The sequence below is a fragment of the Ovis canadensis genome, chromosome 1 (assembly GCF_042477335.2).
Source record: "Ovis canadensis isolate MfBH-ARS-UI-01 breed Bighorn chromosome 1, ARS-UI_OviCan_v2, whole genome shotgun sequence".
Taxonomy (NCBI): domain Eukaryota; kingdom Metazoa; phylum Chordata; class Mammalia; order Artiodactyla; family Bovidae; genus Ovis; species Ovis canadensis.
In genome coordinates this window covers 97,191,799-97,207,307 of record NC_091245.1, presented here as the reverse complement: position 1 = coordinate 97,207,307, position 15,509 = coordinate 97,191,799, and the positions used below count along the sequence as shown (strand labels likewise).

The window sequence follows — 15,509 nt, the reverse complement described above, 5'->3', positions numbered from 1 at the left end:
TTAGGTGAGCAGGCACTAAGCTGCCCTTCTCCTGGCTTGACTTTCCTCCTGTCAAGGCTAGGCCTGAACGTCCGCTTTCCTTATGCGATGGGGGTCGTTGAGTGCCTCTTCCCTCTCCCCTGCCCCTCTGACATCTCAGGTGCTCAACAACTTTCTCATCCTTTTGGGGACCCTGCAGTGGGTACAGTAGGGCTTCCAGCTTGGTCCTTGTCAATCATCTTTAGGCCTGAAATAGACCTGACCTGGACTCACCACCTGTAGATTTCACCCAAGGGTGAAATAGGGCCCAAGGGTGGAGCCTATGTCGGGGAAACTTGGGGAGTGCCTCAGGAATTAGAGTCAAATATTGGAGACCCCACTCTCATTCCTAAAGGTTAAAGGAGAGAGAAACTGAGGTAACAAGAGGGATTTTGAAAGCCCCTTGATATAGCGAGTAGAAGGAAAATGCAGACCATATTCCCAGATAATTATATTTAATACCCCCTAACTCTGTTTTTCTTCTGCTAGTTGCATAAAATTATACAGGTAAGTCACAGACATTTAGCCCTCCTGCTGAATCTTTCTCCAGACCTTTTCCCCTGTCAGCACAACGTCACACACCAAGTGCCTGCCCCTGGGAAAAACTTAAAATTGATCCTGGTATTCACAGAAAGAAAATTTCCCTGCCCCTCCCTTTTACCTAGAGGAAAAGTCCTATTTTCATGACTGTTCTAAACGAGTGTGGCTTTGTTACCATCCAATTTGTTTTAATGGCCTAACCCACAACTCTGGAATACATGTGTATGGGGGATGGGGGTGAGGCAACGCATGTGCAACCTGGAAGAAGGGTATAGGAGCTCCTTTGGAAACTTTGTGTAGATTATATGCTCTGCTGTGGGGTGCAACTGCAGGATGTTGAAGGCACCTCTCATTTTTCTCATTTTTCTCATTTTTCTGTGTACGACTCTTGGACATGTGTGCATGGACATTTACATCGTTCAGACCTTCTAGATCTGCATCTAGGTGGTGGATAACAAAAATGTCCTCTTTTTGAGAAACTTTCATGACCTTGGAGTGGGTGTGTGGCCTATGGTGCAACACCCAGGCTCTGAGCAGGGTCTGATCCCTAAAGACCTGCTGAGGCCTCTCTGTCTGCTGTTCACATTGGGTTTCTCAAACCAAACGAGATCTGTGAGAAAAAGGCAGGCAAGAGGCTACCAGAGGGAGATGGAACATACAGGGAGCAGGGGAGGAGGAAAATGCTGGGAAGGAATAGAGGCCTGCCCCATTGCTACTCCACCCAGCGTGATCCTGGCAGGTGCTGGCCAAGGGTGGTGACATCAGAATCGGGAACCAACAGAGAGGTCTCAGCTGTGAGGGGAAGGTAACTGCGGGTTCCTGGCCTACCTTCTCTCAACCTCTGGAAGTGGTGGAAGCCCGGGTAGTGGTCTCTTTTGGCAAGGTCACCTAAAAGCAACCCTGAGTGGTGAATTGAGGTAGGAGACCCTGCACCTGGTCACCCTGGATTTTGCCCGGCAGTGAGGTGGGAGAGGCTGAAGGGCTGAGTGCTGGATCCCAGGGTTTGAAGTGCTGCTCAGGGACCTCCAAGCCTGAGGTGCAGGCTCCTGGAATGCTAAGGAGGCCAAGCCTAGCTGATTCATCCTTGTCCGATGGCTTTTCTATTATTCTTTCTGCACTGGCTGAACGGGATAGCTTCATCTTCTCCATGCTGGAGGCCCATTGCAGGGGGCTCCAAAGCTGGCCTTTTCCTCTCTCCTCTAAGAGAGGCCCAAGGTACATTCAGGACATACATGGTTGCCTCCAGAACCAGGGCACATCCAACTGTAATAGCAAGAACTAGATTTCCTGGCTCTTCCGTGGTCAGGAGGGGAATGTGGCGTTTCAAAAGTCCAACAAACCCTCCCTTCTCTCCCTAAAGGTGGAAGGACCGATCAGCGCTCATTCTTGGGGAGGGCTGGGGGCGCTGCTGTGGAACAACGTGGGCTCCTCTGCCCTAGGCTTTAGGGTTCAGACCCTGCTCAGAGCCTGGGTGTCGGCATGAGTTTTCTGCTGGGGCCTCTCGGTCTGCCCTTTGCATTCGGGAGCTGGCTCTTTCCTGCCTCTTTCTTGAGCTGGGATAGAAGCTCTGGACCAGGGCGCTGGGACGATCGGACTGTGGCTTGGGCCGTCCTCCGCGAAATCCGAGACTTTTGCCAGCTTGGCAGGATAAACTTCTTGGCCCCTCTAAACTCGCTCTGCGCTGAATTGCGTGCGCTCGGGGTCTCCAGCGGCCCGAGACCAGTAGCGTAACCTGGGAGGGAGCGTGTGAAATCAGGATGGCCCAAAGTGTTGGATTTAAGTTCCTTAGAAATCCCTGACAACTACGCTGTCCTGAAAGGTTTTTTTTTTTTTTTTTTTTTTTTTTTTTTTTACGATGGAGGGAGGATCAGTGGGGCGGGGAGAGCCGGGCTCCCGAGGTGATCGGATTTGAAGGGAATTTTGAAAAAGCTCCGTCTGCGCTGTCGAAGGTCCCGTCTGCCCTCGCCCAGCCCCTCTCGGCGGGTTCTCCAGAGCCAGCGCCCCGAGCAGGCGAAGCTCTGTTTAACATCCACGCGGAACGGAAGGACAGGATTTGCTGCGTGCGGGGGCACAGTCAGGATCCGCCTGCAGAGCGCTTGGTAAGCCGGGTGCCCCTCCGCCGGCCTCTCGCCTTGAGGGCGCCTACGTCACCTTCTCTACCAGGTAGAGCTGGAAGGAGGCAGCGATCTTTATGTTTCCAATTACAAGACCTTGGGTAGTAACGAGGCTTTCTTGTTTGTTTCTTTCGTTTCGCCTTAATCAGAGTTGCTTAGAAATCTTTCAACGGGAAAATAGGAGCCTGTGAAGCGAGGGAACTGGCAGATCTGAAAGCATCTAGGGGCCAAAACGCGAGATTATTGGAATCGTTTTCTGGTGTGTTTGGACAGGTTGACGTTTTGTCATAGCCCCTCAATTCCAGCTCCGCATTTAAAATGACCCTACGCTTGCAGCGACTATGAGACCTAGCAGATTTGCGAGGAAAAGCTATGAATTTGGGACTTGCAGGAGTTTGTAACGGCACAGATCTGACCTCGACTTTCACCCCCGCCTCCCTCCACGAGGAACCGTGGGGGACCGGGAAGCCAGGAGTTAAAGTCGGCCCAGGAGCATCCCGGGGACAGCCAGCGCGGAGCCCTGGCTCGAGCCTCAGTCTCTCCCCTCTTTTCATTGGCCCGCGTTCTCAGGGTTTCTCCAGTTCCCTCTTCGCCATTGGTTGGGGGCTGGCTTTTTTTTTTCTCCCTCAGTCTTTCTCTTCCTCCCCCCTCCCTCTCCCTCGCCCCTCGGACAGGAGCGCACCGCCTGCCCCCAGCTCCTCGGGAAGGGAGGAATTTAGAAAAAAAGTTTCCCAGAAGTTTGGATCAGAGCAAGGACGGGAAGACCAAGAGAGGAAGAGGGAGAGGGAGGAGAGAAAGGGAGAGGGAGGAGGGAGAGAGAATAAAAAAATGATGAAGTCCAGTCTACACCGCCTGTGAGCGCCTGCCCGGGTGGGTGGGAAGCAGGACTCGGGCGCTCATGCAGCGAGCGGGTGGCGCTCCGGGCGCACGTTCCTAGCGGCTGGGGCAGCCAAGGACGTCGGTCCTAGCCGGCCGTGCAGGGCGCAGGGGGAGGGTGCCCAGGACCCGCGGAGCCGCTGCCTCAGTCTTGGCCACCTCGCCGCCGCCTTTCCCGGGCCTGGCCCGGTGGGCGCTCGGAGCGTGAGGGCTCGGGCTGCTCCCTCTGTAGTGGGGGCGAGCGGGAGCCGGGGTGCGGGCGGCTAAGATGAGTGAAAGGAGAAGATCTGCAGTCGCCCTGAGCTCGCGAGCACATGCCTTCTCCGTTGAAGCCTTGATCGGCTCAAATAAAAAGCGGAAGCTGCGAGACTGGGAGGAGAAGGGGCTGGACCTGTCCATGGAGGCGCTGAGCCCCGCGGGCCCACTCGGAGACGCGGAGGACGCGGGTGCGCACGGCCTGGAGCCTCACCCGGGTGAGTGCGTGGAGCCGGAACGCGGGAGGCGGGCGGAGAGGGGACGCGGGGCGGCCAGCCGGCGGGGAGAGTGGCGAGTAGGAAGGCCCTGACTGTGACGCCGTCTTACTCCAACGCCGGTTTCTTTTTCTTTGCGCAATGCCTTGAGGTTTCCCCAAATTCGCTGGAACCAATTTGGGGGAACTGGCCTGAGCCTTGCAGTTTCGTCGCCAACCTCAAGACAGAAGGCCTACTTGCTCGCATCCCCTTCTCTTTTGGGGAGCAGAGTGCAGTGTTCACCATGCCCGCCGCTGAGAGGGCTGCAGGCCCCTGGGGTTAAGACGGGCGAGGATCGAAGGCAACGGCCCGATCGGAGAGGAGTTGGGACTCGCTTCTGAGAGCTCCGAGGACTGGCACGGAATTCTCCGTCCAGTCCACCCCGGTGGAAATTGCCGTTTGTCCCATTTAGCCTGCAACCTCGGTCCTTTCCCTTCCCCCACCAACTTTTCTGGGACTCAAGTTGTGTTTCTCCTACTCCCCGCGACGAGGGAGCACAATTATATTTCTACTTCGTCCGCATTTATGGAAAGAGGAATGGGTGCTAGCCGCCTTACGCTGCGCCCGGGGCCACTCTTCAGAGCCCACGTCTTTGTGTATTTGTGGGGAGCGGTGCAGTAATGTGTTGGATTTGTACGCATTCTATGCACAGTTATATGCACATAAAATGTAAAACACCGGGCGGATGTCGATGTCAGTATTTTAACAGAATATTAGAAGGGGCGGGGAACAACTTAACGTTTTGTATTAAGTGCCAAGATTTCAACTGTGCAAAACAGTCCGGGGGAACAGCTGTTGTCGGAAGAATTTTGCGCGCGCGCGCGCACACACACACACACACACACACACTCAGGCTACGCTCACAGCTTGGTTTAGCGCTTCAGAAACTTTCCAGCCAGGATTCGTAAAACTTTTCTGGAGGTGCTCCTGCTGACCAGCTAGGGCTGGGGAGTAGATTCGGGTCAGAGCGCCTGCAAGTCGGAAGGGGGCGGCGGACCGTAAAGAGATGAGGGGCGGTCGCAGGCCCACGAGCTTGGGGACCCAGCTCGAGGCCCAGGAAGGAGCTTGGGGGCTGGAAAACTGGCCGATCCAAGGAGAGACAGCTGTCGCTTACATTTTCTCTTTCGGCAGTGACAGTTCAATTTCCATGCTCCCGAGGCTAATAATAACGCGATTAGCGGGTGACCTGCAGAGACAGAGTTTTATGAATTCTCCGTGTTCTTGCGGCCGGTTACGGTATTTGGGTTTAGTGCTGGGGAATTATTTTTATTAGTCGATGAAAAGAAAATTAAAAGGAGATTTATTTCGTCCGCTCAAGCCTTTCCCTGTATTTGGATGCGGGTGCCTGTCCACGCGGACCCCTGTGTGGGCAATCCAGAAAGGAACGCGTGGCTAATGTGTTTCCCGTCTCTGGACAGACCCTATTTCCTCACCGCACTTATTTGTTGTCAAAATCTCCTTTGGGCCTACACACAGTTTAGTGAAAGTTCTTGCAGGTCTTAGGACAGCTCATAATTGGGGAGGTTAGTTTATTTTTGCTATGGTGGAAAAGGGAGAAGTTACTTAACTGAGTATGCAGACACTCTGTCCTGTCCTCTGGTCCTTTTCCCTGGGAGAGGGGATACAGGTCATAGGGAGCTGGTGTAGGGTCGCATGCCCCAAAGGATCAACACTCGGATCATAATAGGGGACTCAGCTGGCAGTTTTCTTTCTGAAGTTCTTCTCAGAAAATAATGAAGAGAGAAAAAATGGGGATTTGGAACAAGGAGAGACCAATTCAGGGATGTGAGCAGGAGGACCTGGTGTCCAGAATGCTGTTTCCTCCATCCCCCAGGATACGGATAGGGGTTGAGGACCTAATATCGAACTTTACCTGACAGAGAGTTGAGGTAATGAGTTCCCATTACCTTTATAACTTTTTTTTTTTTTTTTTAAAGAAAAAGGGCCTTTGGATTAGAGAAAACGAAATACGTTTGTGGGGCAAAGATCCAGGAGGAGGAAATAGCTAGAAGCCAAGAGTACTGGACGCGCCTTCTTCAGAGCCGGGCTGCATCCTGCTGAGCCTTGTTCGGTGGTGGAGCAGGGGAATCTCCAAGGTCCCTGCAGTGGCCAAGACTCTTAGGACCAGGACAAACAGGATGTAGGATGAAAAACAGATCTTTCATTCAAAGTGCGCTCTGATGTGGAGGCCTCGCAGTCAGGGGAGTGGAGGAGGCAGAGCTTTGGGCTTTGAGCCTGGAGGGTAACACTGGAGGGCTTGGGGTTCCTTTTAGACTTTTCTTTCTGTCTCTAATACAGACCCCTAACAATACAAAGGCAGGGCCACATGTAAAGATGTGTATGGTGGAGCCGGGAAAGGGGGCGCAGGGACTCCCATCATGCCCAGGGCCGTGTCTCTGCCTGGCTGGGCCTTGCCATTGTCTTTAAACTTTCTTCTCCCAATTAGCACAAGAGGGGCTGGACTCACTGTGGGGCTCAGCTGCCCGAGGCCGAAGAGAAATCAGGAACAGGAAAAAACCGCACCACGACAAGAATATTACCAAGGGCCTGGGGGATTAAACAAACATGCACGCGTACACTGGCCACCCGCCTTGGATCAGCTGTATTTATCATTCTCACCATACCCCTCTCTGACCCGTACCATCATTTTCAGCCCTCCCTCAAAATCCCGGGATCTACAGGTAACTTAGGGGTCCGATTTTAATGCTCAGCTTTTATTATTTTTTTTTTTTCTCAAAGACGTGGCTTTTGCTTTTTCACAGCCCGTTTTTCTTTCGGCGTCCGGACAGAGCTGGCTTTAGTTGGCGCCGAGCGCGCCCGCAGCCTGGGGCGCCAACCTGCAGCAGCGGGGGACCGGCCCGGCCTGCTTGCTGTAGGTCTTCACACATCAGAGGACACACAGTATGTATTTCAAAATTTTCCACCAAGCCTGGTGGTTCCCCCCCTCCCCCAAACCCTGAGGCCCTCAGGGCCCTGGAGGAGGGCCTGCGAGGTACCCTCATTTTCACACCCAGGCCAGAGCTCTAGTCTTTCGGAGAAGCCGCCAGGAAATTCAGCCTCTGCGGGCTGGGGAGGGTCTCAAAACTCGTCTCCGAAAAGCCTGGCTCTCGGGTTGGCTTGCCCCCCGCCTCTCACACAGCAGCAACGGAGGAAACTTTCGCGCCAGGATCGCCGGGAACAGCTGCTCCGGCGGCTGCGGCCTTGGAAGTATATTTCAGGCACGCGGCGGCGCCATCTGCGTTCGGACCGCAGCCTCTGCTCCGCCCGGCTTCCCCAGCTCCGGTTTGGGCCTTTCCCGCCCAAATCCACAGCCCAGTGCGACCGAAGCCCGATCCCCCGCGGAGAAAAATAATTTAAACCTTCTGCGAAGGGATTTCCCCCTCCGAAGCCCGTAGGCCTGAGCCTCTGCAGCCAAGGCGTTCGGCGGCGGCCTAAGGAGGTGGAGACGCACGCGGGTGGGCACACAAAGCAGGCACACCCAGTAACGCCAGGGAGATCCGCACGCACACGTGCACTCACGTCAGGCGCTCGCGTTCTCCCAGGCGGCCGGCTGCGCAACCTGTGGTAGAATAAGACAAGAAAAAGCCCTCGGAGTTCCCAGGGCCCTTGCTTCCTTCGAATTATCAAAATTAAGTTGTCGCGGGAATTAATCTGCCAGTTTATGGTTTGTTCGCTCAGAGTAGAACTCCAAGATTTTAATCCTGTCCTCACACGTCTAACCGACTCCCCCTCTCCGCAATATGGAAATACAAGGGTCAAAACAGAGGAAATGATTCTTCACTTATGTTTAAGTAACAGGAAAAGCGATGCGTTTGAGACTGTGGGGGAGAATATACTTGTGCAAAGCAAGCACCAGCCAGGGCGCAGGCCGAGGCTTGGACCCTAGTGTAAGGGTAGGAGGCGCGCAGCGCAAGACGCTTAAAGGTCTTTCTTCGGAAGAACTCCGGTTCCTCGGTGATGCGTGCGTCCCGACACCCGTGCAGGCCTAGAGGTGCCGGCTCTGCGCCCTGCAAAGGAGCCAAGTGTGGGGCCTTCTGAACGTGACCTGGGTGTCAGGTCAAAACAGTCTTCCACTGTGGCTGCCTCTTTGGTAAATGACCTTTTGTCACGAATCCGAAAGGGAATGAAGGGGTAGGCCGGGTTAGGATGGTGGTTTGCTGACTGTCAAATGGCTTTTTTTGCACGGGTCTGGGAGAGCTCACCGCAGTGTCCCCAGAACGGTGGGGAAGGGAATGGAGACGTTCTGCGTAAAACTCCAGTCCTGGCGTGATTTGTAAGACGGAAGGCACTCGGAAGGAGATTATTGTAACGCGTTTTATCCCATGAATCGAGCAAAGTGCTCGAGGATAGTGAGGAGGACAGGGAGTGGAGGAAATCCTGATGCCCAGAGTTTGGACTGTGGTGGAAGGAAAGTGGATTGGGCTGTGGTTTGCACCTCCGCAGGTCGCCCCTTTGTATCCCGCCACTTCCACTTGAGGGGAGGGAGGTTCAGAAACGGGTGTAAAGCGTGTGGAAGGCGCGCGCGCGGGAGATGGGGTGGGGCAGGGCGGTGTTCTGGCTTCACCGCTACTCGGTGCAGGGCAGCCCCTTGCCCGGCTGGTTTCTGCCTCTCGGAGACCGGCCCGAAGAGCGCAAGCCTAATGGGCGGTGAAGGCTTTCCTGGACAGATCAGCTTACAACATAGGTGCGCAGCGATTCTGAATTCGCGTCTTCCACGCCCCACCCAACGCTCTTCCTTATAGAACACTTTATTTGGATTCAGAACTAGCGCCTTTGGATTTCCTGATTTTATACGCAAAAATTCCCAGAAAGAAAAGTTCACGAGGTGACGTTCATGCAGGCAGAAAGGGGAATTAAATTTCTTACAGTGGAATTTGGATCTAAATTATATTGATACATATCTGCATATCGGCTGCCATTTCCTGTGCGTTCCCCCATTACTTCAAATGGTGTCTTGAACATCTTTTAATTATTAAAGAAAATTAGCTTAGCATATTTAATTAATATACCCGGCACGTGAGGAGCAAGCCAAAAATGGTATGAAATGCTTAACCTGGGAGCTAAAACTGAAATGATTGGGTGTTGGTGGTTTGTGTTCCCCGATTTATTTGTATAATTTCCTTTGTGTGGACAAGTTTAATGGAAGCAAGTCCCTCATCATGAATCCTTCATTTTGGGCCACAAAGAGGGAGGGACAAATACATTTTGGCTCAGAAGACCGAAACATTTTGTTCATCCAAGCCTAAGGGCATTACTAGCATTAAAGAGTGAAATATTCCAGGTCTGTCACAATCCTTTTCTGTATTGCCAAAATTATAATATTAATAAGATGAGAGCACTTTTTTGGGATCCTGGTTATGGACTGTAATAGAAGTTTATTTCTCATACCCCAGGAGAAAAATGATTACTTCTTAAATCTGGAAGTTTCTTCACTAGGTGATGGTAGATTTTTTTTTTTTTTAAAGCCAGGCTGAACTGTGCAAATTCCACAGGGATAAAGAACAGATTGGCATTTCACTTTCCTTTCTGGAAATGCAGAAATCCGTCCAAGGATTGTTCAAGGGTGTAACTGGTTATTGCTTTCTTACTCCCAAAAGACAAAGTAGTTAAGCAAGGGGAGAATATTTGAATGGCTTTTTAAGTTTTAACTTTTGGGGATATTTTTTCACAGAGAAAAGTAGGGAGCTGATGGAACGTGGAATCTTTTCCCCTTCTTCCTCTCATCCAGGTGATTTATTTTTGCTTTGTCTTTTCTGTTTTCTAGTGAGATTTGAATTTTATATGTGCATGACTGAGATACTCAGGGGTCTATACTGGTTAGAGCAATTAGCAAATTTAAAGATTAAGGTCTGTTTACACTTCTCCGGGCATGGATAATCATTAGTTAATTTAAGTGAGGCCCTTGTTCTAAGTGTCAGGGTGGAAAATGAGACTCAGTAGGGAGGACCGGAGGTGAAATGGAAAGAGGTGGGGAATTGCAACTGGTGACAACAAATCAACATTTATTCCCTGCCATTAATGGCTTCACTTTGAGGCAGGGCAGGACATTTTTACTGACTACAAACTGATGATGAGTTTTTGATGCCAGAAGTGAAAATAGGCCTTGAAATCACTACTTTTTGTTCTATAAAATTTGCATGTGTTTATATACAAATTTATGCATGAACATCAAGTTCTGAATAGGTCATAGATAAAATTTCAGAGAAAAGAAACTGCCTTTTTTTTTTTTTTTTCTGTTTGGAGCCAGTTTAACAAACTGGGAATATCTAAAATCTAGGGGGCCAGAGATTTTGTCATATCTAAATATCCTTTGACAATTCAAGAGTATCCCAGACCTGAAACTTACACTTACTGGAAATTTTATTTAACTCTCAAATTAAGTGATTTTGACTAAAGGCTAAAAGAAAACACCAGAAAATGAGAGTGTGCAGGTGTAATTGAAAAGAACAAGGAGAGTGGAAATTTTTTCTAAATGTCTAAAATTTTCTTTATTTTGTGAATAATGCCATCTTCCTTTTGGATGGACAGAGGCTGCCTTGTATTCGAGTAATTTCACCTTCTCCCAAGAGGAGAGTTAAGGGAACCACTAAGAGAAGTCTGGATAATAATGATGGTTAATAGAAATCATGAGAGAAACACTGTGATTTGGGGGAAATAATTTAATATAGGAAATATATTCAAATCTTGTCCTATTGTCTGCAGTATCTTTGCTGAGCTGTTTCCCAATTGTCACACACTTTAGAGGATTGCAACAACAAAACATCAACCCCCTAATTGTGGATTGCAGGAGTAATCTCCTAATGTAGCCTTTTAAAAACCAAAACGCTTCAGATAACAGTAGAGTTCCCTTTACAAGATCATCATTATACACCTAGCTGGATCCTTAGAATTCAGTGCCTAGTTCTCCATCGGGTGAACCAAAATTCTGACCTCGAACACCTTCTGCCTTTCTTTTGCCGTCCCACAGCCCAGGGCGTAACGTCAAAATTCCCAGACCGGGGCTTGGAAAGCAGTTAGCTCCCCTTGACTTTCCCCTCACCTCCCCGCATCCTTTTCCCTTCCTCCAACCTCCTACACACACCTCGGTCGCTCATTTTTACCCCCTAAAAAAAAAAAATTCAGATGACCTTTCATTGAGGAAGGCATTGGGATTGCATCTCTTAATGTGAAACCATCCCTGGGAAACCAGGGCCCCTCGGGTGACTGTCACCAGTCGGCGAATTGGGCCGCGGTCGCGGCTGCCGGCCCTCCGCCCCTCGCTCCTTGCCCGGGTCTCGGCCGCCTCGGTGAGGGAGCGGCGGCCGGGCCTCGGGGCGCGCGGCCCGGGGTTCCCTGCTCCGGCTCTCGAGGATGGGCCTGGCCGATCCGTGGGCCCGCAGTTGCCGCCGGGCCTTTGAAACCAGGGCCGGCATACTGAGGGATGGTGGGTGCATTTCTCAGCTCTACTTACATCCTGGAGGGATGCGCGGGCAGTGGGGGTAATCAGGAGGGCTTTGATGAAAGATTCTCGTTACCCCTCCCAAAGAAAAATCGGAGGCGTGGTGGCGGGGAACTCCAACCCAACTTCAAACCAAACTGGATCCAAGGATCTTACACCTCGCGCCCTGGGGGAGTTTGAGCTTTTGCTTTCATCAGGCTAAACACATTTTCGGGGAATCAAACGCACTTCAAACATCAGCAATTAGAAACCAAGAAGCCCTCGGCTCGTAGAGTTTTAAAATCCCTAACCATTTCCAAATGGGTGATTTCTAGGGTCAGTCACTATCACCAGCCCGTTAAAAAGGAAAGTCATTTTGTCGGTTCGAAACGCAGATGATTCCCGGATGCGTGGGACTCATAACTGCAGAGATACCTCTTCGCAGGAAGCCGGCATTGCCCATCGAGACAAAGGGACAGCAGGCAATTGTTCTTCATGCTGTTCTTGGAGATTTGAAACAATGAAGTAATGCGTTTCTCAGAAAAGCAAAGAAATCACTCAGCTTTACTAAGTAGATTGAGAAATGACTATATTCTGCAAGAAGCCAGCCAGATGGCTTCCCTTCAAGAGCTGAGCGTTCGCTGCGAGGGAAGTCCCGCCTCGAGGCATCCTGGTTCCCAAGCGTCAATCACAGCAGGCCCCAGGGCCCAGAATTGTAACCTAGTGGATGGGTGACTTGGCTGTTTGAGGCCTCCCATTCTTGTTACTAAAAAATACTCGCTTTTCACAGTGGGGAGGGGCAAGCATTTGGGCCGGTAAGTGGTTGTGAATGCAGCAATGCTCTCCCTGGAAATGACAAATCTTCCTTAATTCAGAAGCCTAATACTTTGATTTCTTTGCAGCAAAACTGGAGAAGGGCTCTGTGTATATATATCTATATATCTATGCACTGTATATGAAAAGAAAGGTCTTAGGTAGAAAATTAATTGTATAGGCAAGCTTGCAGAGGAATACTGAATTGTGAAACATTTCAGAAACCTTAATTGCTTCCATGGCTATCTTTGAGTCTTCACTATACTACATTCGACACAGGCCCTTGTATTCTAGATTATATCCGTGTATTAAGATAGGAAGTGGGCTACACTTACTTAAATTAGACTAGATTCTAGTGCAAGCTTTTGTTATTAATGTTGGAACCGAGGATATTGATTTTAAAGGCAGACATATAAATGGTGAAAAAAAAAGTTTTAAAGTTGGTTCGTAGCCACTGATGAGGCCTTGGTTCCTGGTTCATGAAATATGAGAGAGGCTTAAATAACACCTGAGGCCCCTTTAGCTATAAGATTCTGTAATCCTGTTAACTTAAAATTTTTTTTATTTTTTCCTCCTAATACAACTTAGCTATCACTTGACTCATTTGGGAGTTGGTGATGGACAGGGAGGCCTGGAGTGCTGCAATTCATGGGGTCGCAAAGAGTCCGATGTGGCTGAGCGACTGAACTGACTCATCCTTTACTTTGTTGGAATGAGGGAAGTTTTACTGCAGTTGTAGAAAGTAACAGTAATAGCAACATAAGACCAAAAGAAAAAAAAAGATTTTTATAGCTAGAATTAAGAGCTTCCATAAAGCTCTTGAAAAGTTTTTAGATTAATATCACATGTTCAGAAGTCCCGGATCAGTGATTTCTAGTCTTTGTGTTTGATGTAACCTATTGTTGCTTGTGTGAACGCCCAGGACTCTCCAGCCAAAAGAGTTCTATGGCATTACTGAATTTAAAAGAAATACAAGTTATTTTTGCTTCTAACATTTTTTATGCCATTCTCAGAAATAGCTGGAAAAATTCTATGGATTTGAAAAAAATGAAGACTGAGAAAAGCAACTTAAGCACTGGTAAACTGAGTTGGTGGACCACCCTCCCACCTGGTTCCACCCCGCAAGAATCAGTTGCCCCTCATTTCTATTTGAGCCTGACAGAAAGCACTAGTAACTATTTTCCATGTCCAGTCTGCTAAGCCGAGATCTTGATCTGGCAGAGATGTGAGAATGCTAAAAGGATGACTTAGTAACAGGCAAAACGCTTGTCAACAAGATAGATCAGAAGACAGCTTAGCATTCAAGACCTCTATTCATAGCTGCTGAACTTGAGGGCAGGGTCAGACAAAAAAACTGGGCCCAGGACACACCGAGGAGTGTATCTCATGTTTCTATCTTGTGGGACTTCATTTCCTTATAGACTTCTACAGTTGGAACCCCAGTGACAGCTCCCCACCTCAGTTGCTGCCCTATTCTCTGCTGCTCTAGCCCCTGTGCAGAATTTCTGTTGTTACGGAGTTTTAGATTGACTGGTCATCCTCTCTCACTGTTGCCCTATAAACTGCTGTGGGGCTGTCTTCTTTGCTTTAGATGTCTAGAGCCCAGTACAGGTGGCTGACACAGAGCAAACAGTAAATAATAAAAATATAATGATAATGCAATAAGAGCAATGATAACCAATTTATTGAACACTATGTACCAGCCACTGTGCTAAGTTATATAATTATATATTATCAATATAATGTAATATGTGTAAATATATATTGTTATATATTATGTATAATAATGTAATGTGATATATAACAATATATATTCCAAATAATTATATATAACAATTATATATGTATGTAGATTTTTCAAAACACTCTAATGAGATGGTTACTTCTATTAACGTTTCAGTTTGTTACAATGAGTGGATTGTAGAAAGGTTAAAAGCTCAGGTTTCTGGGGTTAAACAGTTTGTGTCTGAGCCCTAGTTCCAACACTTGGGCAAATTACTTAATCTCTATCAACCCTAGTTTCTGCATCAGTAGTAAGAAATGTGTTCGTCAGAAGGTGGTTGTGAGGACTAAATGAGATAGTACACATTTAAAGAAAAAAGAATTTAGCATGGTGCCTATTATTCCTATCAATTGAATTGATAGTGATTACTCACGTTAGTGACTAGTTTACATAAGAAAGTGTTGCAGATTGTAAATTACTATAGCCAGTATCCCTCTCCCCTGGTCTTTTGCTTTAAATGGGATGTTTGGGACTTGAAGTGGGATCCCCACTTGGTGTATATAGCCTATGGTTGGAGACAGAGAACAGGATTTTAAGTGTGCGTGGCTTAAATCAAACTGAACTTTGAGAGCCATTGCTATTCAGGGTTCCACTGAGGCAGAAAGCCAGCACCTGAGTGAGCACTGGAGGGAGGGAGAGAGGGCTTTCAAGAGTAGGGATCAGCCAGCTGGCAAACGTTAGGAAGAGGGTCTGGGCAGGGGCTATGGCTGGGGAGCCTCAGCTTTACCAGCTCTTCAGGAACTCCATTCTGGCAGCAGACAGAGGGGCCTTTCTGGATGCAGGGAAGTGGAATAACTCCTGTGTGTTTCTCTTTGGTTAGTTTTTGGAGCCCAGAAATCCCCCAAAGGTCAGGTTTTATCATATAGGAAATAGTGTTCATCTTCATAAGGCTTTGTTTGTAAAGCCTGTCTTCTGATGGACCCCAGGATTCTGGGCAGAATGGCCAGTTTAACCAGTGAGCTGAGGGTGCTGTGAAGGATTTTTAAGTACTGCTTGGTTGAATTAAAGAGAGGGAGAGTAAAGGGACTAAATGAAAGGGAATCCTAAAACTAAGCTGACTGTTGGGAAAGAAGGCACTAGGAAGTCTTTTTCCAGTGAAGCGGAAGAAGATGCAGCCATTCTGTGAGAACTCATATCTGGCTGCACCCTTTTGCACAGTTTTCTTCCTTCTGGAAAACAGAAGGCTGGATTTGATCATTTACTATTAAAAAAAAATAGCTACACCTCAGACTTTGTTTATATTGATTCTCCACCACAGTGGGAGAAGGTGCATTCCTAGAGAAAAGATCCCTCCCAAGGCCTCCCTCCTTCAAGGAGCTGGGGCCCTTCACTGGCAGCACCCAGGTCCTGCCTGGCCATTTGGAGGAGGGAGCTGCTTTGCCCTGGCTGGAGGCAAGTCTTGGTCTTCAGAAAAGACTCTCTGCTCCACATTTGATCAG

General features: G+C 49.0%; 1 protein-coding gene across 1 annotated transcript in view; it reads left to right on the top strand.

Annotated features, from left to right (window-relative positions):
• Nucleotides 1–3,330: 3,330 nt before the first annotated feature.
• Nucleotides 3,331–15,509, top strand: part of TBX15 (T-box transcription factor 15) — a 125,135-nt gene continuing 112,956 nt past the window's right edge. The window contains exon 1 of the mRNA XM_069602310.1: nucleotides 3,331–4,021. Coding sequence (XP_069458411.1) covers nucleotides 3,817–4,021 — 205 coding nt within the window. The 5' untranslated portion in view covers nucleotides 3,331–3,816. The remainder of the gene's footprint in view (nucleotides 4,022–15,509) is intronic.